Source organism: Drosophila biarmipes, chromosome X, assembly GCF_025231255.1.
Source record: "Drosophila biarmipes strain raj3 chromosome X, RU_DBia_V1.1, whole genome shotgun sequence".
NCBI lineage: Eukaryota > Metazoa > Arthropoda > Insecta > Diptera > Drosophilidae > Drosophila > Drosophila biarmipes.
In genome coordinates, this window is record NC_066611.1 from 22883229 (window position 1) to 22906998 (window position 23770).

Consider the following 23770-nt stretch of genomic DNA (forward strand, 5'->3'; position numbering starts at 1 on the left):
GTATCAATGTTGAAGCATAAAAGCACAAAGAGACCAAAAAGAGTCGCTCTCTCGCAGCAAAAAATAGGAGGCAGGCAGAGGAGGCGAAGAGAAATGCAAATGACATGGACGCTAAATCGCCATATCGTATCCAGTGGTTCATTTTGAGCCATTCGATGGATGAACAATCTATCAAATTAATCCACACATGTATGTATCGCCTTTCTCGCTGCGTACTATCCCTTCATTACCTACTTAAATTGTTTTGTGTTGTGGCTGCTTGGCCAAATTATAAATACCCACACAAACATGTGTTCAAGTGCAAAAAACAACAGCACCTGGGCAAAATGGCAACTGTCCGCATGTGTGTGCATGTGTATTTACCCTTTTCGCCCGTTTCTGGTGGACAAATGAAGTCCAGTGGAAATAGAGTTGAAACGACCGAAAGCCCGACAATGGGGCCCGGCACAAAGTCATTTCTTAAATGCAGCCAAATCAACAAACACGAAGGGATGTGTTTGCGGGCCGACAAACATGCGCAGGCTGAAATCTGCTGACGACGCCAAGGCGGCATTTATCACTCCAAAAGCGGGGGCCTCCGAGGGGACGCGCATTGGGAGTCATTGATTTTCGTTTATGAGTCGGCCAGGCGACGCTCTCACTTTTTATACGTTCATTCACACGCGGCTGAGGCCAAAGAGAGTGGAGTGGCATCGCCGAAGAGAGAGAGGCGAGCGCGGCGAGCGCGGCAAGAGAGAGCGCTGCGAAGAGGGGAGCATGGCAGCGCGAAGGAGAGGAGGAAGAGGTCATTTGAATATGTTATTGATAATTAAAATTAAGGCGGGCTGCTGCTGCTGCTGCTGCTGCCGTCGCCGTTGCCGCTGGCTTTTCAAATGCAATTTCATTTCGTTTTCATTTCCCCCCTTGCCACTCGGTTCGTGCGATTCGCGTTTACCTGCGAATCGAAAGCCAGGCCAAAAGCGCGTGCTAAAGAATCGAAGGCAATACACCAAAAACATCTTGAAATTCAAACAAAATAAAGCGAGCCGCTGATTTCGCTGCCAGCGCCGACTGCGCCGCCCGCCGCAGGTAGCCGTGTGCGTGCGTGTGTGTGTGTGTCCGCTTTGGTTTTTATTTACTTTGTTCTGGTCGCTTTTCCAGTCTCTCTGTGTTTTTGGCCTCTTCTGTTATCGGGCAGCAAATTGAAAGCAATAAATACTTAATTGTTAGCGTGTTGTTGTTGCCGCTGCTGTTGTTGTTGTCGTCATCGTTGCCGCTTAATTACGTAATGCCGAACTTATCTTGGGCGACTTGGAGAAAATGCAAAAGAGCGCCAAGCGTGTGGAGGCCGAAACCGAGGAATGGAATGGAAAATGCAGCGAATGAGAGGGGAAGGGAATGGGCGTAAAAGAAATCAAAGTGGTTTATCACAAGAGCATAAAGCGATCAGAAATAACTTATGGAAATTAAGGAAGTCCCTTTAAGAATAAAGTCAACGTGTGAAACTCCAACTATCTGCAAAGAAGCCACCAAGATGTATCTAAAATACCAGAAAAAGAGCGACGAAAATGTTTAGATCTCTTCTGCCCACTTGTGACACAATTAGCTGATAAGCTGCTTGACGTCGTTCCCCGCAGCCTCGATTGTGAATCATCGTCGCCGGAGCCTGTGTTTCGGGGAATTTCAAATATGAATAAACATTCCCAACTTTTTCTCCGCCAAACATTTTGCACAAACGTTGTGGACAGCAACAACTGCAGACGTCATCGTCATCGGGGCCTTAATAATAGTACACAAAGATGATAAACAAAGATCCCCCTGCTCAGTGCCCTCGGCACCGCAGCCCCGTCCCCCTTTCCACCCACAACGCACGCTCATGAACTCCCCCCTCTCTTTCGCACGCGTGCTCTCTTTGTTTGAGTGCAAATTTGCATTGTCTCTTTGTGCCCGCACACAAGCATACATAAGTACACACATAAGCACGCACACCGCTGAGTGCCGAAACTGACCTCACAATTGTTGTTGTTATGCTTATTTGTGCCCCTTGTTGTTGTTGTTGTTGTTGTTGTTGTTGTTGTTGTTGTTCCAGTGGATCGTTCCCAAGCCGTAAATTGAACTGAACTTGTTGGGGGCAAGGGGTGGGGGGGGTCAGGTTTTGATTTCTCGGATGAGTCCCCTAAAAACCAAAAATGACTTGAGCATTTGTCATGCACATGAACTAAGCCAGTGACAGCAAACTTCCTGAAGAGCGAACTTTACACCCTTAGGGCAAAAAATACGTCCAAATTGATTCATTGGTTCATATGGAATTAAAAAATCTTAGAAATTTTGTTTTTTAATAGATTTTTTAGGTTCCTTATCTTATTTGAGATACCCCTGTGTTTATAAACTGTGTGCTTCACCGGACACCACCTAACCTTAGGTCTGGCTGGGCATTTCCATGGATTCGAGTTGTTCCATATCATTCGCGTGTGGATCTGATCACTCAATTAGCGATTACCCCAAGTGGGGATGATTGCCTAGGAAGTATTTTGCATTTTCAAATCCAGCCAAAGTCACTTTTATTTTATTTTACATAATAAAGAGGCAGCAACAACTATGCGGATTATGCTCACCACCCAAGCGCCCAACCACCAAGCCACCCAGCCACCCACAACAGCACAAACACACCACCCACTGACCAGCGTTTTGCTTCCGTTACAAATGAGTAAAAATCTTAGCGAATATACATTCGTACAGTGGCGGTTGAAGAAATAGCACAAGTAATTCATTTTTGAATCACACATTGAACATTTGCTAATAACACTTAGGCTAATATCAAACTTGAAAAAAGTTTATTTTTTAAGAAATATTACAATATTACAAGAAAGTACGTTATCTTTATCATATGGGATTCAAATATTAAATAAACCGAGGACTTGGAGACCAAACACCAATGCTATTATGTGCGCCGCAGCTATGTGTGTACAATACGCACGTAGGCCATGGCTCTCAGCCTCTCTCTTAGGCGCTCTCTTAAGTCACTTCCGTTTCGACGCTCAACGACGAACATCTGTGCGCTCTGCTCTGCCGCCGCCGGCAGCGACTGCGACTGCGAGCGAACGTCTTTCATTCAGCGTTTGCGTTTTTCATTTCGCGTTTTTCATTTCGTTTCGAACGCGAGAACCGTGCGGACGTGTGCGGTTGGAACAGAGCTGAAACTGAAACAGAAACAGAGGCAGAAGTCGGGAAGCAACGGTGAACTGAACAGCCCGCAGCACCAACTTCTCTTTACGCTCTCGCCGCCACCGCCGCCGCACCCCCTCACCTTAACCCTCAACAGGCGGCCACCGAAAGGGAAAAAGACCACAAGTTATTAGAAACAAATTAAATGTGAGACCCCCAGTTTTGAGTCAATTGTGTGCCTAAAAACCAAACAAACAAACTTGGCAATTTTTGTTGGATTTTTTTAAATGTGTTGAACGTGCAAATTGTAATCAAAAGCTCGAAAATTCAAAAGTCCTGGATTATTTTGAATTTTATTTTTGGCAACAACAAAGACAAAATACAAATTACAAAAACAAAAAACAAAAACAGACCCAAAGGAAGCGGCTGCGTCGACTAACGGTAAACAGCCAAGTGAAATCTCAGGCAAAAAAGTAAAGAAAGGAAAAAGCAAAGGCAGACAGAAGAAGAAGCAGCAGCAGCAAGTGCAGGAGAGCAAAAAGAGAGTTCGTGTGTGTGTGTGTGTGTGTGTGCGAGTGTGCGTGTGTGATTACTTCCTTATTCAGAATAATTTATTGAAAATAAAAATAGAAAATAATTTTCAATCAAAAACAAAATCAAAGTTGTTTTCACTCGAGGAAGAGGAAAGAAATCAAAGACAAGACAAGCAAACAGACAAAAACAAAGGCACATACAACACACGCTCGCTTTTGCTCTTTGAAAAACGCACAATGACCTTGCCCACAAACACACACGCATCTGCAAACGACGCCGGCAGCGGCCACAACAACAACCACACCAACAGCAGCCACAACAATAACAGCAACAACAACAACGGCAGCAGCAGCAGCAGCAGCAGCGACGAAGATTCGGACATGTTTGGACCTCCCCGCTGCTCCCCGCCCATCGGCTACCACCACCACCGCTCCCGAGTGCCCATGATCTCCCCGAAGCTGCGGCAGCGCGAGGAGCGCAAGCGGATCCTCCAGCTCTGCGCCCACAAGCTGGAGCGGATCAAGGACTCGGAGGCGAATCTGCGGCGGAGCGTCTGCATCAACAACACCTACTGCCGACTGACCGACGAGCTGCGCCGCGAGAAGCAAATGCGATACCTCCAGAATCTGCCCAGGTTAGAACTGCCCACATATCTATGTAATAACCCCCAACCACATCCGAAAGTGCAGTTACTGGTCAGTTAGATGAAATGTACAAGGGATCTTCAGCTGAATGAAGAAAGTCCCGAAACCGTGATAGTACCGCCAAAGGCTGGACAAAGAACATAATCCTAGAGATCCTCTTCCTTACAGTTTACAATGAACAGTAGATTGATTAGTTGGGTATTTAGTTAGTTAGTTTTGTTAACTAAACTAATTACTGCCTGTGAGAAATGGAGAGCCGTAAGCCAGATTGACCTTAACTAAAGCAGCCACCGCGATTAGTCTAACAACTAACTAACTAGTTGCTCAACATGGTTTTTATATAAATTTTTACCTAACGAACGGTGTTACAGGGAAATATGGTGCTTATAACCAGTGATCTTACGAGTTACAAGGTGGTTTGTGAAGAATTCAATGGTGTTACCGGAGATATAGCGGACACAGCCTGTGATGTGGCTTCAAAAGGTTGTTTTAAGTTATTTAGTTGACTGTGGAACGAAAGTAGGAACTTGATGTGACCTTTTTCTTATTTAGGATAGGATCTAGGTATTACCTAGAAATATTGTTTCAAATGTGAGCATCTTACCCAGCAACAGCTGCCTGTTTCTATTTTTAAATATGAGATCTGGGCCGAAAAGCAGCCCCTACTGTCTCCCGTACATTAAAATGTACATTTTCCCCCATTAAACCAGAGGTTAAAGTGTATTCGGGCATAAAAAACGATTAAGTGAACACTTTGAATAGAGAAGATGATGATTTCGACGCACAAAACCGCTTTACATTTCCCACAAGCAGTCTAAAAGAATGGAAAAGCACAGGCACTGTTGAGTAGTTGAGCCCGAGTAAAATGGATTTGCAACTCAGCAATTATGCCTTGAAGTCAACCCAATTAAGAGACACAATTTTGTGGCAAAGAACGCAGTGTTGCGTTTGTTTTATTTTGTCGGCTTGCCAGTGCCTAAATAATAGATACAATACCGAACACCAGAAACCAAAGCCAAAAGCCGTCTTCTTGGCCCGCCGGCGGCACATGGCCGACGACGAAAGCCCTTTGATACCTGATACAGTATGTAAATTTGGCCAAATAAATTAACTCATTAAACGAGTGGGCGGCGTGTGTCTCGCAATATTATTTCAACCTCCAGTGCAGGTTACGCTCATCATCATTGCCCCACCGTCGTCGTCATGATGAGCTGAACCGAGCCGAACTGAGCAGTGATGATGTGTATGTCATGTGAACTGTGAACTTGGGGGCGACGCCCACGCGGCGGATGCTTGATTTGTTTTTGCCCTTTTAAAGTGCGTGGTGCGTATTGTGCTGCTCGCCTGTATGTGCGCTAATATATACACATATGCACACTCGGTTAGCTACACACACACGCCCGGGCTTTAAAGGTCGAGAGTTGAGAGTGGGCGACTTTGCTCTTTTCCCAGTTGCGTGGCATTTGCGGTAGTTAAAACCGAAAGCTGTGAAAACTGAGCAGTAAGCAAACGCGATAATGCAAGGTGTCGATTTGGGTGATGCAACCAAAGCCGTCCGCCTGTGGAGGGGTTTTTGAACCCCCAAATTACCACGTGGCTACTATTTGAAAAACCAAATATGCAGCTAATGGTACAATGATCCTTTGTGGACCCTTGTTCCACTAGCTTAGACTTGATTTCCTACTGCATTTGTGGCAGTGGTGCACAGAGAGTCCGCTTTTTAGTGCCAACGATGATGCAATTATTCAGGCCCAAATACAAATACTAAACAGCATTTGCTATGGCTTCCATAAGGACTATATCTATCCACCCGTCCATCCGTCTTTCCGTCTGCCCCTTTCCACTGGCGGCCACTGGGCCTCAATGCCGATGATACTGCAATGTTGCAGCAACAATCCGACAGATACGAATATACTTGTGGACATACAGATACAGCGGTGGTGGGGGACACCCATCCACACATACAAACAGATGCAGATACGGATACAGATACAATACACAAGGAAAGCGGCATATTTCATAGCCAGCAACATTCAGGCCAAGCTCAGGCCAAAAACCAAAGAAAACCCAAAGCGAAAAGCAAAAAGCAGCGCAAAACGAGCAGCGAACCAAAGCAAGGCAAAAGCACAGCAAAAGCGAAGCATAGCTAAACGCAGATACTCAGAGACATAAAAACGCGACACGAAAACGAAACTGAACAAAAAAAAACCGGAGGAGAAGCCCAACGGAAACAATGGAAAAAGTCGTTGGGATTTTTCCAACATTTTTTTACTTCATACATTTTGGCCAGCAATTAGGAAAAGGGCCCTCAGATAGTTTGCAAACCAACATAGGCGTAGAGCAATTGCCTAATTAGGCATGTAATTGCAATAAAACACTTATGGATCAACCATAAAACAAAAGGTATCTATGAGATACAACAGGGAAGTGCAACAAGGTGATGGATTGATGTGAAACAGTTTTAAGCAGAAAATGCCATAATACAACGTGGGTGAAACGTAAAACACGACCAGAAGGGAAACCCAATTGATATGTTGCATTTTCAACCAATAACCAATTGAAACCGCAAAGATAACAGCAAACATTCCACTTAATCAATCAACAAAATAAAATAAAATACAGGAACACAAATGCACACACGCATCGCAGCCAAACAAGAAATACAGAAAGAAATCAAAGCCAGCGAATAGGAATTTTTACATACATACAGACAGACATTTGCTGGTCTGTCTCTTGATTTTTTTATATTTTTTAATTTTTGTATCTGCTATTGGTGAGCGCTAAAAAAAACCAACAAAAGCAAGAAAACGTTGCGCTCGTTGAAATAATCACGTTCCACTTGCAACAAAAGCAACAACAAAAGGCAGCCACAGCAACAACATCGAGGCGATGATAGCCAAAGCAATTGTTGTTGCTTTTTGTGGGCACATGCCAACAACTACAAGAGCAACAACAGCAACAACTGCGGCATCGCCAGCAAAAAACCGAAAACAACAGCAACAGCAACAGCAGCAACAACAACATCCAGTGCACTAAACCTTCAGACTTTGCCAACACATAAGCGTTTGTATCTGTGTGTCATTATTTTCGTCTTGCCTTTTCCACACGTTCGCTACGTCTTTTACCCTATTTTTGTAGTTTTTTATTTTGTTTTTTAATATGTGCATTTTTTAAACACTAAGAAACATATGTTTTGCATTCAGTGACAATTATATGGTTTTTATCATAAACCTATGCAGAAAAAAACTGAGATAGTTGCTTATTTTTTAGTTGGCAGAACAAAAGTGGGTTTTTAGCGCAAAGAACAAAAGAAGAGCCCCAGAGATTATATCCATACAGAAAAAAGTTTTGTAATAAAACTCCTTTCGAAATCTAGTTCCATGTTATAGGATCATCCTGAAGTATATGGGCGTCTGAGTATCTGACAGATCATGTAAATATAATTTCCCATGGCATTCATTGGATTGGCAAATTTAAAGGGGACTTACATTGGGCGGACTTTCTTTTCGTTTCCCTACATGAGCACTTCCTTAAACGTTGACTGGCGCCACGCCCCCCGTTTTGATTTATTTTTGTTCAGCCCACCTGCTCTCGGCCATATATAATCTATTTATCTCTCTATCATCAGCGGGCATGCTTTCTTCATTTCTACTTCTTTCGGGGCCCGCTGGTTTGCTTTCTTTCGTCGGGAGAGCAAAAGGAGAAAACAAACAAACAATTCAACATACCGTTACACGCTTTGCAAAGTTAATTCATCGCCGATTTTCCTTTTGGCCAGTGCCTCGCGTTTCCGTTTTTTGCTTTTGCTTTGTGCTTTTGCTCTGTGCTTTGTTTGACATGTTTTCTCTTCGCCCCTGCACACAAAGCACACACGTACGCACACGGAATATGTGGAATAGTGTGTACGGTGTATTTTATGCTCATGTGCTTATTATTACTCTGTAGCTTTCCTGTGTGGCTGCAATCGATAATTTAATTACGAACAAAAATATGTTAAACGGTGAAATTGAAATAAGCCAGGGGCTTATAAGTGGTGTTATACATTCGTATGCGCACATAGGTGGCATATTATTGTGGTATGGTGATGGGATGTGTTGCAAATGGAAGTGGAGTGTGAAGATACACTCGAGATAGCGATAAGTTATCGGCGATTGTTGGCTGTGCTTTTGCATGCGCTTATCGTTTTGCAGTGCGGCAATAAAATTGTTGATCGATTGATTTCCATCGTGCTCTTGCATCTCTTTATGCGAAAGGTGTTTTACACATGTACAATAAATCCTTAGGAGTAGAGATATGATGGATCGCAGAGCCAGAAAGGTCAGAAGATAGTTAACGTGAAGAGGTCTTGTATATGAAATACCCAGCTAAAGCTCTATACAAACCAATCCTAATAAGCTGGACCTGTCAAAACAAACACAACCATCTCAAATCACGACCATTTAAAAAAAGCTTGTCTTCTATGGCTGAAACCGAATCTGAATAAGTTGCATTTTAGGCTGTGGCTTTTGTTGCGGACGACGGTAGTTTGGAAGTTTATCTACACAATATCCACGCTGCTCATTGCTTATGCATCCGCTCACTGAAATGAAATCCATACAAATTGCTGCTGCTGCTGCCTGACTGCCGCCTGGCTTTTCATGCCTTTTAAACACTCTGCATATCACTATTGCGCCAAGCAACAGTCATCGTCGACTCTGCCGCTCACTGCAGCAACAAGAGCAACAACTGCGATCCCAGCAGCAGCAGCAAGAGCAGTAACTACAACAATAACCAGAGAAACTACAAGAGCATTAACGACAGGCGGCAGCAACTGCACAGCACAGCAAAGAATAGTAACAAATGAATGTTAGCAAAGCTTTAAGAAGTATCTAAAAAATGAAACAATAAACAAGTGGCTATGAAAACATCAGGATGAGATCGTAGGAAACCAGAAGAATATCTTCGAAGGCGTTTCAGTAAACATAAACAAAAAAATACTGAAATCAGTAAAATACCAAACTCAAGATATGCAAATCAATTACAACTGAACGTACCGACATAAGATACATCATTTAACCGAAATCTATCTCTAACGCACCCGAATCACTAGAGAAACGCTCTTATTTAATCGCTTACCGAATCTCCGCTCCAATCTTCGAGAAGGCCCCTTCTCTTGGGACCCCTTCTCTGGGGCTCGGAATTGCTCCCCGCTCGTGCCCGATGCCCATGCTGCTTCCTCTTCCAGTCTTCCACTCTTCCACTCTTCCACTCTTCCACCATACCACTCTACCACTCACTATATCACTAATACAGCCGCAGAGCGGCAGACATCATCGCGTAGTGCATAGCATTTTGTGTAACCCACTCAGGCCGCCCCATTTTGTGGCGTCGTCGTAATAATTTCGCGACTGCGACGACGTTTTTATAGTTTTCTGTTTTTGCTTCTTTCTGTTTGGGGGGCGGGGGCTGCTAGCTTGTCTCTTTCCCCCTGGGGTTTTCGTGTTTTTATTGTTGTGATTTCGATTCGGATTCGTGGGCTGCCTTCTTTTTTCGTCGTCGTTTTTCCATCTCATCATTTATTCGGTAACTTGAATTACACCACCAACGATTCCAACAGCACTGCCTGTCTAAAACTACTCAACATTTTAAATATTTTACTTGTAATGATAAGTGATCCAAAAATACCGAGTTTTTTCTGGTACGTAGTATCAGGTAGTATTTCTTTTAAGTATAGTTTACCGACATTTGTAGTTGCTATTGCTAAGGCCATTGTTTTCCTTTGAAATATTTAGAACAATTCGATTATACAACGCTGAGAAAGAGGGTGGGCTGGTGGGATAAAGATTGGGTGAATAGCAGCCAGTTTCCCCACCTTTCCGCCGCCGCTGTTATTGCTTACCCGCTTGTATTATTTTTAATTGTTTTTCAGTTCCCGCCCACCAACCTTGCGACACGCGCGCGCTTTTCCATCCACCTCCCCCCACTCTTGAGAATTCGCGTAGTATTCCCCCTTTGTTTTTGCGCCAATCGTGTTATCAGAGAAATTCTCCAGCTGATAAGCAGATAGAGATACAGATACAACTACAGATACAGATACACGGCGTGTGCGGATAGATGGCGATAAAGTTGAGGTGTTGCTGGGGCTGGGGATTTATTCAATTCAGGTGCCAAGGTTTCAAGTTTTTCCTTTTCTTTTTTGTTTGTAATTAAATTTACAAACGTAAACGAAGCGTAACGAACCGAACCGAACTCGAGTTAACTGAGCTGTTCCGTTGCTTCCCGTCATTTCTTTTGTGCAAAAATGTTATTGATTTAAATGTTGAATAAGTATGTGATTTATATAATTTGTAAACCAATCTTGAGCTGTTATTAGTTATTCATTGGAACGTTTTCGGGATTTTAAACCATGTGGTTGTTTAATTTTGCAAGTGGTTTCCGTATTTTTTATGTTTGAAAAGGAGACTGCGAAATGAAGTTGTCTCTGACACGAAACTGGCATCGCCCCATGTGGCTTTGCCACGCCCCTTCTCTGGCCGCCCCTTTAAGGGGAAAGGCCCCTCTCTCCGCCCACTTTCCGCCCACTTTCCGCCCACTTTCCGCCCCTTTCGCCACCCCTCCTCTGCATACAACACGGGCCAAGTCAAAAGCGCGCTCAATGACCCCCAACAGCGTCCTACATTCGCGACTTGGCGCCCCTTTTCCATCCAATTTCCACCCCCGACTTTCCCACCCAAAAACACCACCCCCACCCCTGCTGTTGCTCCCCTTTTTCCTTTGCTTTTGTGTGCACTTGTCGTTTGACAACGTTTTCGTCTTTCTTTGCCGCTTTCGCTCTTTTTCATCGCTTTTCCTCGCTTTCCCTTCTCTATTTCAACCTCCCCGTCGCCCGCCATCCTCACGTCAAGTGCAGCAGGGAAAATCCTTTCCCCCCCACGTTCTCCCTCCCCTTTGAGACCAGACCAGATATCAATTCGATTAATCAAAAATGAAATACAGGTCAACCTTGCGCAAAGCGGGGAACGAATTAAACAAATTACCAAGATTTTCGGTTCGTAATGTATATCTTTCTTACAAAACGAACTCTTCAGACTCTAAGAATCATTGGGAACTGAACATCGGGATAAAAACTATGTATTGTCCGATAATATTATTTGCCTTATTATTTTAAGGCTCTTAGGAACAACTAGAAACTGCTGCTTCACAGTAGCACTTACTGGTTCCCGAGTCAAGACAAAATTTGACGTATGTATGTAGGGGCCTGCGGACTGTACACAAATAAAAACATTGGTTAAAGAGCCTTGAACTGGAAACCCCCCGAAAATAGGTGGGCGGGTGAGTGAGCAAACAAAAGCAAAGGTTGACCAAGTTTGCTTTTCCGGGGGCTCTGGCGAGGTGGAAAGGGGCAAGAGATTAACGCGTAATAAGTGTGCCCCAATTTCTGCTTGAATTCAGCGAGGAAGTCGCCACACACATATTAACGTAGAATGAACGGGGGACTCTCGGGGGTGTTTAACACAAAAACGACCGAAACCGAAAAAAGGCAGGGAAAACGTGTGCAAAACGAACGGCAGATAAGACGGCGCTACGAGGGACAAAGAAAGATAACCACAAGTGACAAACTCGCAGTTTCGCGATGATTTCTTCTCGTTGGTCAGAGTATTGACGTCAGTAAGTGATCAGCCAAATATTCCTCTACTTTGCCTCATCCTTGTGATTAATCGGCGTTATTAATGGCGTTAGGCCGCGTCCCCAAGTCTCTCTGACTAATGCAGGATACCCATACGCAGCTTTGTTGTGTTATTTTTAACATAAATACTCATATTCCTCTGGGGTTTTTGCATTTGCGCTTTGATTCATTGTGTATTTCATAGGCTTCGCATAGTGTGTCTCGCTTGTGGCAGATGAATTCTCAGGGATTGTGACTGGTTGGAGACGTACATTTCCTAAGAGAAACAACCATTTTCAGGTTATTGCCTAGCCATTGACTGGTGGCTGACTGAGAAACCGCCTTTAGGTGTTATCAGATTTAGCAATAAAACCGGAACTGACGTGGTGAAAAAGCACCTCACCTTTTGTTTTAGTTGCTAACAGGGAAAACTATGACGAAATACAAGCGTCTTTGGGGTTATAGGTTTTTATAATACACCAAATATACCAAATATACCAAATATACTAAATATTTTGGATATTCCAAACGTACTAAAAATATGCCGAAAGTATACTAGAATAAGGTGTACCATGCGGGGCCCTTACCTTTCAGGCATTTTCTCGTAGATCTTTTACTTTCCTGATCAATCCAGTTAAGCTCACCTGATTTATACCTTGTAAACCCCACTTCTTGGCCCTCTCGAACTCTGTTTTGTCTCCGTTTTGTGGGCCACTTGTGCAATCCACCGCTCCTCTCTTTGTTGGCCATCTTCGCGTTGCCTTTTGGCACCTCATTTGGCCAGCAACTACTACTCTCTTGGCTGCTTGGGCTGCTTTTGCTGCTCCCATTTTGTTTTGGCCGTCCATCATTTCGAGTTAACGGTTGCGCGTGCATTAAAAGCGGCAGCAGCAGCGGCAACAACAGCAACAACAGCAACAACAACAACAACAACAACAACAACAACAACAACAACAACGAAACTAACACACTTTTTGCCCCAAGCCCCACAAAACGCCGCTTTTGGCCCCTTTGTTGTACGCTTTCTGGTTTTTTGGTTTCTATAAGTTGAGCGATTTTTGTTGCTTCTTCGCTTGGGCTTCGTTTTGTTGTTTTTGTACAGATTCCTCCATACTTTCGCTTTTTTCCCCCGCAACCCCCTGCAACCTCCTCCTGACAATCTTGTATTTTGTATTTTCATTTTTTTCGGCTCCCTTGGTATGGCCGCTTTTGCCATTCTTGTTGTCAGTTATATTGCTTTTGTTGCGTCGCTTTAATAGTCAACATTGACATGCTCAGCTGCGCATTTTAATGCGATGTGCCCCTGCCACAGCACCCACCACCCACCACACACCAACCACCACCACCCTCTTTTCTACATGTACGCGTAGGAGGTAGGCCCCCTAGAGTGCCACCTGTGCACGTCGATGAATTTTCACAAATTAGGTTGTTAATCAGGCCTTTGATTAAATACCGAATACTTGATCCATTTTCGAGTGTATTCGAAATGTGGGAGTATATTTGGGGTATGTCTTTCAAGTGAGTATCCGTAGAAAAACCCTTGAGACCCTGTAGATATCAACACTTTTGTATGGTAGCCAAAACGGAAAATCCATTAAGTTGTTTTCCTACCTACCTGTATACCGTGGCATTTTCCCCTACCTTATTTTAACATTATTATTTGTGTTTTTCCTCTGCCTGTTTGTGTGACGGTTTCTTCTTTTTTTTGCTTTTCAAATGGTTGCCGTATTGGGCGGTGGAGAAGCATCAAGAAGTGTGGAGAAATTATAGGTGGAGGAAGAGGGGAAGGAGGGCTCTTATTGAAACAGAAATTAACTGAAATTTACTTCGCTGCTGGTCACCAAGAAAAGCCACGGTGCCACAGTTGTTGGCCCAGTTAATTAAAAACGTCCCCCCCACCACCGACCACCCGATTTCCTGTGCTCAAATCCTCCCGTAATAACGCCCATCCAACCCACCGCCACCCCTGGCAAACCCCTTGGAAACAAACATTCTGATGTCAGGGCTGAGTTGAGTTGTGTGGTGGCGGCATGGGTGGTTGGCTAGGTGGTTATATTATCGATGGGCGTTGAAATGTTTATGGCGAGATTACACCGTTAACTGATTTGACACAGCTCTCCGAGTCGTCGAGGGATAGGTGGTATAAGTCCAGGAAGGGATTTACGTTTATGATGTGTTGGTTACAGCCTGCTTATGTGCGGGATCTGTATAAGGTCTGAATCTATTATATTCTGGTGGTGTTAGTAGGACAAAAATTTGTATTAAGAAATAGTAAAATATTTGTATCAGTTACGTTATTTTGGCGGTTATCGAAAGGCTTCTGAGGGCTATCGAACACTTAACCTATCGATTTAATCGACAAATATACTTTATCCAGTTCGCTGCTCTTTTTGACTTAAAAGACATTGTGTTCCCTACACTTAGCCCTCTTTACCACCAACCGTTAACTAACTTTCCCTTCCACTTTCTCTCTCTTTTTGCAGAACCAGCGACAGCGGCTCAACTGCCGAACTGGCGCGTGAGAATCTCTTCCAGCCGAACATGGACGATGCCAAGCCGGCCAGCAATAGCACTAGCAATATGAACAACGCTAATGGCGGCAAGTCCTCATCATCCTTCGGCGATGCCTTTGGAGCCTCGAACGGATCCTCTTCGGGTCGTGGTGGTGGGATCTGCTCCTTGGAGAACCAACCGCCCGAACGTCAGCAGCTGGTTACGCCCGCTGGGGCCTCGGCGCCGGAGGCTGCCAATTCGGCGCCCCTTTCCGTTTCTGGTTCGGCATCGGAGCGGGTGAATAACCGGAAACGCCACCTGTCCAGCAGCAATTTGGTCAACGATCTGGAGATACTCGACAGGGAACTGAGCGCCATCAATGCGCCCATGCTACTCATCGATCCGGAGATCACCCAAGGTGCCGAGCAGCTGGAGAAGGCGGCCCTGTCCGCCAGCCGAAAGAGATTAAGGAGCAACAGCAGCAGCGAGGACGAAAGCGATCGGTTGGTGCGCGAGGCTCTGTCCCAGTTTTATATACCGCCGCAGCGCCTGATCTCTGCCATTGAGGAGTGTCCACTCGATGTGGTCGGGCTCGGCATGGGAATGAATGTGAATGTGGGAGGCATCGGTGGAATCGGTGGAATCGGAGGACTCGGAGGAGCTGCAGGCGCTGGCGTCGAAGTTTCCGGTGGCAAACGGATGAAGCTGAATGACCATCATCATCTAAACCACCACCATCACTTGCATCACCATCTGGAGCTGGTCGATTTCGATATGAACCAAAACCAAAAGGATTTCGAGGTGATCATGGATGCCCTGAGGCTTGGGACGCCGACGCCGCCGAGCGGCGCCAGCAGCGATTCCTGCGGACAGGCGGCAATGATGAGCGAGTCGGCCAGCGTTTTCCACAACCTGGTGGTCACCTCGCTGGAGACATGAAAGTACCAGTGAATCCCCGAGCAGCAGACAAAGATTAAAGAGTTTACATTTTATATAAGACACTTGCGTACAGTTTTTAAGGAAACATTTAGGCTATGACACATGTAGTAACCTTAAGCTATTATAAAGGAAGGATGGGTGTATGAAAATCGGCCGGATTGGCCAGTATTACTCATTAATGGCAGTCGCGATTTGTACAAACAAAAATACACAAAATAGTAGTAGGCAAAGGAAAAAACAAAACAAAAATCAAAGAATTTGTAGTCAAAACAGCAGAAACAAACAAAACCAGAACAATCTATAAGTTAAATTTAAAGTAACATGAAAATGAACTCCATACTTGTACCAAATCAACAAAAATTCAGTTGTGGTTTCCATTTCGGTTTCGTAGAGAGCTCCGTTTATATGTACGAAAGTTGAGCAGAAAACTTCCAAGTAAACGAAGGGCTATATAAGCCAAGCACATTCCAAAATGCTACATGTTGTAACCCAAAATTTGTTCCTCCTGAATTTTTGTTTTTGTGTCTTACACTATCCATTGGATATTTGAAAATATCTCATGCGTAACATCAAAATACATTTTGCATTTAGGAAGTAAATATATTTTTTTAAAAGAAGACCCACAGAAGTTCTCCTAGTCATAAAAAAGAAAACAAACGAAAGAGAACGCAACGCTATCCAAATTAAAATTAAACAAGAACAACAATGCAAGGTTTCATTTTATTAGATTCCAAAATAAATTCGTTTATTAATCTTGATTTGTTCCCATTTTTGCCTCTGCACAAACACACAAGATGAAGACAATGTTCTGACAAGAAATCTGAGACGTGAAAGCAAATTAAAATAGCAATTTCAACAAAAAACAAAACCACAAAAATATTATACAAAAAAGTGCAATTAGAATTTTTTAAAATATTGAAAGCAAGCCTCAAAAACAAAAAAGAAAAAAACCAACAAAAGTGCATTCAAAAAGATTTAAATACGAATCGGGCAAATTAACAAATTATTAAATTAATAATTAGTAGTAATAATATAGACCGTTTAAGGAAAACAAACAAAAACTGCAAAAAAACAAAACAATTTTTTCTTCGAAAAAAATTACGGCTGTGATAGAATTTTAAGTTTTTTGGCTAAACACAAAAAGTTACCATTAATAAGCAAAACAAAAAGTACTACAAAAATATACCAGGCATAAAATCATGAATATTATGATCTATGTGTAAAATGAACATTTAGTATTAGAAAAAAGCAAAGCAAAACAAAACTAATTGTGTAGAAGAAAAGCGCGAGCTGTACTTTCTTTCAGCGAGAGAGAGGCGAAAGAGAGAATCTCTCAACTTTCGCTCGCTCGGCTTTCATTGATTTTATATATATATATATATCTATATATATACAGATATACAAATATTTTTTGCATTTTCTTTAAGTCGCCTCGCCTCGCCTAAGCTTTCGTTTTCGTTTCACGTTTTTCGCTTTTGTTTATGTTCGCGTCTTTTGGCCCAAAAGAAACCCGACCACAAACCAATCTGTTCCCCCATAAAAATCGTACGTAGAGATGGTTAGGATATATTCCTTTTTATAGGCGGTTACAGGGGCGGGAAGTCAAAGACTAAAGACTCAAAGAATCTAGAGAGCAGGTCCTGCATCGATCACTTCGTCGATTTTACTGTTGTCCCCCATTAACACATTTTGTTTAATGCTTAAGTTTTTGATGATTATTTTTGATATAATTATGTAATCATTGTGCGTTTTTACCTAGAAAAATTACTTAGCCTATGTGCGTACATTATCATATGTATTTCCATTTTAGTTAATATTCCTACATATACACACTACATAGATAAACCAATATATACATTACATATATAGTGTTCTGCGCCCGATCCCGTATTGATCGCGTCGCAGGCGAACTATTAAGCATTCAAAGCTATGCAACAAAGGCAAAATAAATTATACAAAAAAATACCGAAAAATATGTTTTTATTTCGTTTTTGGTTCTTAAGATGGTTGATTTTTGTACGAAGGTATTGCTATAACTTGTGTTCGAGTTTGACTGATTTTTCTTTTGGAGTATGTTCGATGTTTTGATGTTTGTTTCTGGACCAGTCTTGAATAGGATAAATGGCTTAGTGATAAGGCGTTTGAACCATTGCGATTGAGCAATTTCGATGGACCTTAGCCATAGTGGCGATTGCCCAATAGCTGCGTACCTCTGTGAGATCATCGTCGTGACTTCGAGGCCCGAAAATTCGTCTGTGGTTGACCTAGCCCAGGGTTAAGCCTCTGGCTTTGTTTTTTGTATACATATTTGGGGGTCAAATTTATTGAAAGCAAACGATCAACACACTCGAAATTGTTCCGTTGACTGCATTCCGCTGGCATATGTTCGTATTCTCGCTTTGAATGCCAAATTTTTGGACCGACGCGACGCTCTCCCCGCTTTTAGATGGGTCTTTGGCTTTAGCTTTCGTTTTTTTCGGGCTTTGGGTTTTCGGTCTTTTTGGTTTTGGCCAATGCCGCTCTCGTTCAACGACTCTTGATTCGTGGCCTTGGTTTCCAGGCCAATGGAATCAGTATGATGTTCTTGATGTGGGAGTTTTAGTGCATGGCGTGATCTCCATGCAGTGGCAAACACGCCAGACTTCCTGTATTTCGGAGCAATAGCATTCTGTTTTTTTTTACCAAATCATAACTGATAGAAGCAGATTTTCACGTATTACTTAATTTACAAAGATTATACCTCTAGCATATTAAAAGTTGGGTACCAAATTGTAAAAGATTTTGATTTCACTAATTGGACAGTAGCATTGGGGGAACAGATAGTAAAATACGTTATGTGGGCCAACTATGATTTGCCAACTGAATAATACCTCTTAATCTATGGACCAGTCTCTCTAGCACATACACATACATATAAATATAACTATATTAACTGGATTTCTGATCAAAGAATTGTAGCTAAAAAGTTGGAAAAGACGGCTTTCCTCTTTTGTTCTTCATTTGAATGTTCCAAAAATGATTTAACTTAATAGAGATTATATATATATATATTTAGTATATACATACATGTAGACGAGTTAAGGATACATAAGTGCTTTTTAATGGAATATATAGACCGCAAAGAGAAATAACAACTCACAATGTGAGGAAAAGTAACATTGTATTGAATGACAAATGACATATGAACTAAATATACAGAGCCTAGATGTACGTATTTATTATGAGTTGCTTTTAGTGTGATAATTCATTAGCGAAGGTCATAAGTGAACAATTTGCAAATAAATTCTAAGAAAAGCATATAAATACCTGGTCTACCCCATTATTATCTATGGTCAGCGAACAGAGGTCATAAAATGTGACAAGGACGACTTTAGATGAATTCTGATTTTGTGAGTTGGCGAATGGAGGTAACGACTTCGATCTGTGAAGGACACACTTTATTAATGCAATAGAGACCTATTAAATATGATTGTGCCTCGTAGACGATGCGATTGAAATGGAACTTCTACTGGAGGCTTGTTTCTGTACCAAGTCCTCCGTCTAATCCTCTATCATTCAAAATCCAAATCAATTGTGCCCTTGTTTTTCTGGTTGCTCGAAACTCTTGGAACGCTGAGCGATATTTTCTTTTCAGAGCATTTTCAACAAAGAACTATTAGGCGCTGCTTAGATCATCTCTATTCGCGTCGGTAAAGAAGCCAAGCTGTTCTCTGAAAAGCTTGACTGAAAAAAAGAAGAAAAGCGTGGAGCCATCCATCGAAAAGCAATTGCTCAATTGGTTAAAATATTAACAAAAGTTTATGAAATAATAAGTATTTCAAAACACTTTTAATGATCATATGATCGATTTTTCAAAATTTTCAATCGCTTTCAATGTAATGCCCAAAGTAGAACTTCTAAATTCCACAACTTGAGTTATAGAATTCTGATTTGGTCGTGGGATACCTCTTTGAGTTTGTATTTAGAATCTCTATCAATCTCTATTTAAATATTTATGTTTAAAGAGGGTCAAAATTTTAGCCCATTTTCATGTTCGATTTTTACGTACTTCCAGTAGGTTTCATAAAGGGAGCCCAAAATTGAATTTCTAGATTCCATAACTTGAGTTATAGAATTCTGATTTGGTCGTGGGATACCTCTTTGAGTTTGTATTTAGAATCTCTACAAATCTCTATTGAAATATTTATGTTTAAAGAGGGTCAAAATTTTAGCCCATTTTCATGTTCGATTTTTACGTACTTCCAGTAGGTTTCATAAAGGGAGCCCAAAATTGAATTTCTAGATTCCATAACTTGAGTTATAGAATTCTGATTTGGTCGTGGGATATCTCTTTGAGTTTGTAATTGAAATGTCTATACATCTCTATTTAAATATTTATGTTTGAAGAGGGTCAAAATTTTAGCCCATTTTCATGTTTGATTTTTACGTACTTCCAGTAGGTTTCATAAAGGGAGCCCAAAATTGAATTTATAGATTCCATAACTTGAGTTATAGAATTCTGATTTGGTCGTGGGATATCTCTTTGAGTTTGTAATTAAAATGTCTATAAATCTCTATTTAAATATTTATGTTTAAAGAGGGTCAAAATTTTAGCCCATTTCCACGTTAGATTTTTACGTACTTTGCGTACTTAAAGGGAGCCCAAAATAATTGAACTTCCAGATTAAATATATGAATTTGTATTTAAAATAGCTATAAATCTAAATTTAAATATTTATTTTGAGAGAGGGTCTACATTTTAGGCCTTTTTAATGGCCCTATTCCGTATTTCCAATGGAATTTAGAATTGAACCAAAACTGTACTTATAGCCGACCATTAAAACAGTTTCTTGAACGCGGAAAAAGTTACGGAGCGGAAAGCTAGAAGAATATTTGAACATTACTTACCTTTTTATCAAATTATTTGTAGTTTTTCCGGGAGTTGTATTTATCAACTAAAAAAAGAAATAAATAAAAAGTTGTAAGGACACCTCCACTTACGCACACATACTTTTACACGGACGCGCTGGTGAAGATGTGTTTGGCGAAGGCACATATTCTTAGGCATTTCGCTTGAGAAACCCGATTTAAGCCTTTTAAACACAAATTTTTGGCTGTTCCGCGTTGCACCGAACTGATTATACTACTAAATAACACTTTAAAGTTATTTTTAGCACTTTTCTTTACCGAAACAACAAAAAACGCACTCCTTAACGCGGTTGTGAAACTTTTTGGTCGGCGCGAAAAGTTTGTTTACGCATTTTAAAGTTTACCGTTACGATTTGCTATCGAATATTATCGATGTTTTTCAGTCGATATTGAGAGATGTCCCTGCCTGTGAACAATATGCGTGTGTTTCACTTCTCTCCATATCTTATATTTTTAAACCATTTAATTAATAGTTTGGTAAATAAGTGTTGTTATTATTCATTGGATAGGAACTAAAATCGATAGATGCGTTGCTGGGAAAATATCGATGTGGCCGACGGGGGCCGATGGTATCGATAAAACATCGATTTGGGTCACAGCTCTAGCCAGCTGTTCTCGCATCTGTGTGTGGGTGCGGATTTATTCATAGCCAACGGAAAATCAGCCACTTTCGGGGCAAACGATACATAATTTTACATAAGTTTTACATAGATCGAGCTCGGTGTCCGATCGGAACCACCCCGGGCCGCCCACTCCGGATATCGAGAGGAAAAAAGTGGACTGCTGCCCCCTGGTGTGCGAGGTGGTGCGTTGGTGTGTGTGGGTCCCCTGTGCGTGTCGTGTGTGTGAACGAAAAAGCAGCAACTGTGAAAATATAACCAAAAATAAGTCGGAGGTTCACGGTTGCAGGCGAGGATTAGCAGTCCTCCGCAGAATACGCAGGAGCCAGGAGGAGCAGCAGGTGCCGCGTGACTGAGACCCAGCGCTTTTCAGGATGGCGGATGCCCAGGCAGCGGCAGCCGGAAAGAAAAAGTACAAGAACAAGAAGAACTCGGCGGAGAAGAGTCCCAATCCGAATATAAATCCCAGTCCGAATCCTGACCAGGATCTTGATCAAGAGGCGCCCAGCAGCAATGGGCATGAGCGACAGGAGGAGGAGGAGGCGACGGCGGCGGAGGATCTCAGGGGCCTGCTCAAGCAGCTGCACCTCTGCAATGGCCACGGCGCCACGGAGCAGGCTGCCTCGCCTCCTGTGGAGGCTCTCAATGGCCATGCCCATGGTCACAGCAACAACAATCACATACGGGTCACCAGCGGTGGCGGCGGCGGCGGCAGCAACAACAACAACAGCAGCCACCACAACATCAGCAGCGTGGACAGCAGCAACAACAACCGCAGGCAGCGGAGAGAAGGAGGATTAGAAGGAGTAGATGGAGGTGGAGGAGGAGGACCAGATGCCCTCCATCCCGAGGACAAGCCTGTGACAGCCACAAGCAAAAGCACTGCCAACACACAAACAACCACAGCGACGGCCACAAAATCAACAGTATCGGAGGAGGCGGTGGTGGTGGAAAGGGAAGCGCCAGTGGCGACGGGGAGTGGCAACGGCCAGCAGGAGGAGACCACCTTGGGGGAGACCACGACCACCATCACAGCAGAGCGCCAGCTGCCAGAACCTGCCATTTCAGCCATTTCAGCCGACGAGATCGTGTACAAGGAGTACGAGGCTGAACACCAAATGCATGTAAGTAGTAATCTCGAGAGCAAGCTGTCCCACATACTAATGTTCCTCTCGACAACCCGCAGGACATCATGCGACTGATCCAGGCGGAGCTGTCCGAGCCCTACTCGATATACACGTACCGCTACTTCATCTACAACTGGCCAAAACTCTGCTTCCTCGCCTCGCACGACAATCAGTACGTGGGCGCCATCGTGTGCAAGCTGGACATGCACATGAACGTGCGGCGCGGCTACATCGCCATGCTGGCCGTGCGCAAGGAGTACCGCAAGCTCAAGATCGGCACCACTCTGGTAACCAAGGCCATAGAGGTAGGAAAGGGCTGGAAGGAGTGCTCTAGGAGAGATTGGGAGTGGTTTAGGCTTGAGATCACGTTCTACTGTCACATAAATTCACCTTAAAACTGTATCAGTGGGTGCTTAAGGGCAAAATAATACCTATTCACCTTGATTTGTAGTCGCAGGATTGAAGTAATGTCTATATTGTGCATATTGGGATGATAAACATTAATATTAAAACCTAGTTAAATCGCCTGCGAAGTATACTTTTGGGCATATGTTGGTTAGGATGTCGGCACCTCGGTTCCTCCGGTAACTCCCTCAATAATACCATCTCACTTTCCCGTTTTTCAGGCAATGCTGGCCGACAACGCCGACGAGGTGGTGCTGGAGACGGAGATGCGGAACCAGCCGGCCTTGCGGCTCTACGAGAACCTGGGCTTCGTGCGTGACAAGCGGCTCTTCCGATACTATCTCAACGGGGTGGACGCGCTGCGGCTGAAGCTCTGGTTTAGATGAGTGGACCCGGCGGCTGCCGTTGAAATTGTTGTCTAAGTAGCCGCCGAAGAAGTCGAGATCCGCTCGTCCTGCCTGGCCTGCCACCGACTGGCAGCTTGCGTCGGCGCCCTCTTTTTTGTACCTATTCATCTAGGAAGCATTGTAGCATCAGTTTTTCAACCGCCTGCTCATCCACTCACCCGCCCTTCGTCTCTCTTTCAATTGTAAATTATTTTTTATTACGTAGCAGCAGCAGCGGCGACGAAAGCAAAAGCAGAGTAGCACACCCAACGGACCCAAAATTTGATTATTTTTACAGAAGGCAATTTTGTATGCAATACGTGATTTTACATGCATAAAATTATACATTAAATTTATAGGCGAGCAATTAGTTATGTACATTAAACAATCTTTACACAAATCAATCTAGAGAATAGACAACAACAACATGGAGCAGCAGCGCAGCACACACACTCACCCATTTACCGAACTACAAAACATAGAATCAAATTTTGTAAAAAGATTGATCAAAAGCAAGCAGAACAGTACGGAGCACACGAGTAATGTATATCAAAATAAAACACAATTGGAACAAAGAGCTAGGAACAGAAACGGAAACGGAAACAGTAACACTTGCGCGACACACAAGGCATATAGTAGCGCTATATACATGTACACACCTGCATGGCCTAGATATAGATTGCCATCCGTGCGGAGGAAACGACTCGCCATCTGGTCTTCTTTAACTTCTAACTCTGTTCTCGCCAGTGTTGCTGCATAGGATCAGGATCAGGACACGGGAACAGATAGATACACGTAGCGATAAGGATGAGGATGTGATCAATCCCGAGTAACATTGAAAGAATGCAATAAAATCTTAAACAAATACGAAAGCGGTGACTTGTGTTCTATTCCTAAGCCCTAAGCCAAATATAGAGAAGCTTAA

At 42.9% G+C, this 23770-nt stretch overlaps 2 protein-coding genes across 2 annotated transcripts; both read left to right on the top strand.

Moving 5' to 3' along the window:
* The first annotated feature begins 3118 nt into the window (after positions 1 to 3118).
* LOC108023509 (ras guanine nucleotide exchange factor P) lies at positions 3119 to 18702 on the top strand. Its single transcript, XM_017093051.3, has 2 exons — positions 3119 to 4312; positions 14451 to 18702. The coding sequence occupies exons 1-2, from the start codon at positions 3915 to 3917 to the stop codon at positions 15397 to 15399; spliced, it is 1347 nt and encodes a 448-aa protein (XP_016948540.1). The 5' UTR covers positions 3119 to 3914; the 3' UTR covers positions 15400 to 18702.
* Positions 18703 to 20899: 2197 nt separating this feature from the next.
* LOC108023523 (N-alpha-acetyltransferase 30A) lies at positions 20900 to 23717 on the top strand. The gene is made up of 3 exons (XM_017093076.3): positions 20900 to 22051; positions 22114 to 22359; positions 22681 to 23717. Exons 1-3 carry the CDS (start codon positions 21302 to 21304, stop codon positions 22843 to 22845), a joined length of 1161 nt encoding a protein of 386 aa, XP_016948565.1. The 5' UTR covers positions 20900 to 21301; the 3' UTR covers positions 22846 to 23717.
* Positions 23718 to 23770: the final 53 nt, after the last annotated feature.

What these genes read in the sequence shown, in the direction of transcription:
- LOC108023509 (XM_017093051.3), top strand. Translation starts at nt 3,915, where the DNA reads ATGACCTTGCCCACAAACACACACGCATCTGCAAACGACGCCGGCAGC. An exon ending in TACCTCCAGAATCTGCCCAG is followed by an intron (nt 4,313 to 14,450) that starts GTTAGAACTGCC and finishes CTCTTTTTGCAG; the next exon opens with AACCAGCGACAGCGGCTCAA.
- LOC108023523 (XM_017093076.3), top strand. Translation starts at nt 21,302, where the DNA reads ATGGCGGATGCCCAGGCAGCGGCAGCCGGAAAGAAAAAGTACAAGAAC. An exon ending in AGGCTGAACACCAAATGCAT is followed by an intron (nt 22,052 to 22,113) that starts GTAAGTAGTAAT and finishes GACAACCCGCAG; the next exon opens with GACATCATGCGACTGATCCA. An exon ending in TGGTAACCAAGGCCATAGAG is followed by an intron (nt 22,360 to 22,680) that starts GTAGGAAAGGGC and finishes CCCGTTTTTCAG; the next exon opens with GCAATGCTGGCCGACAACGC.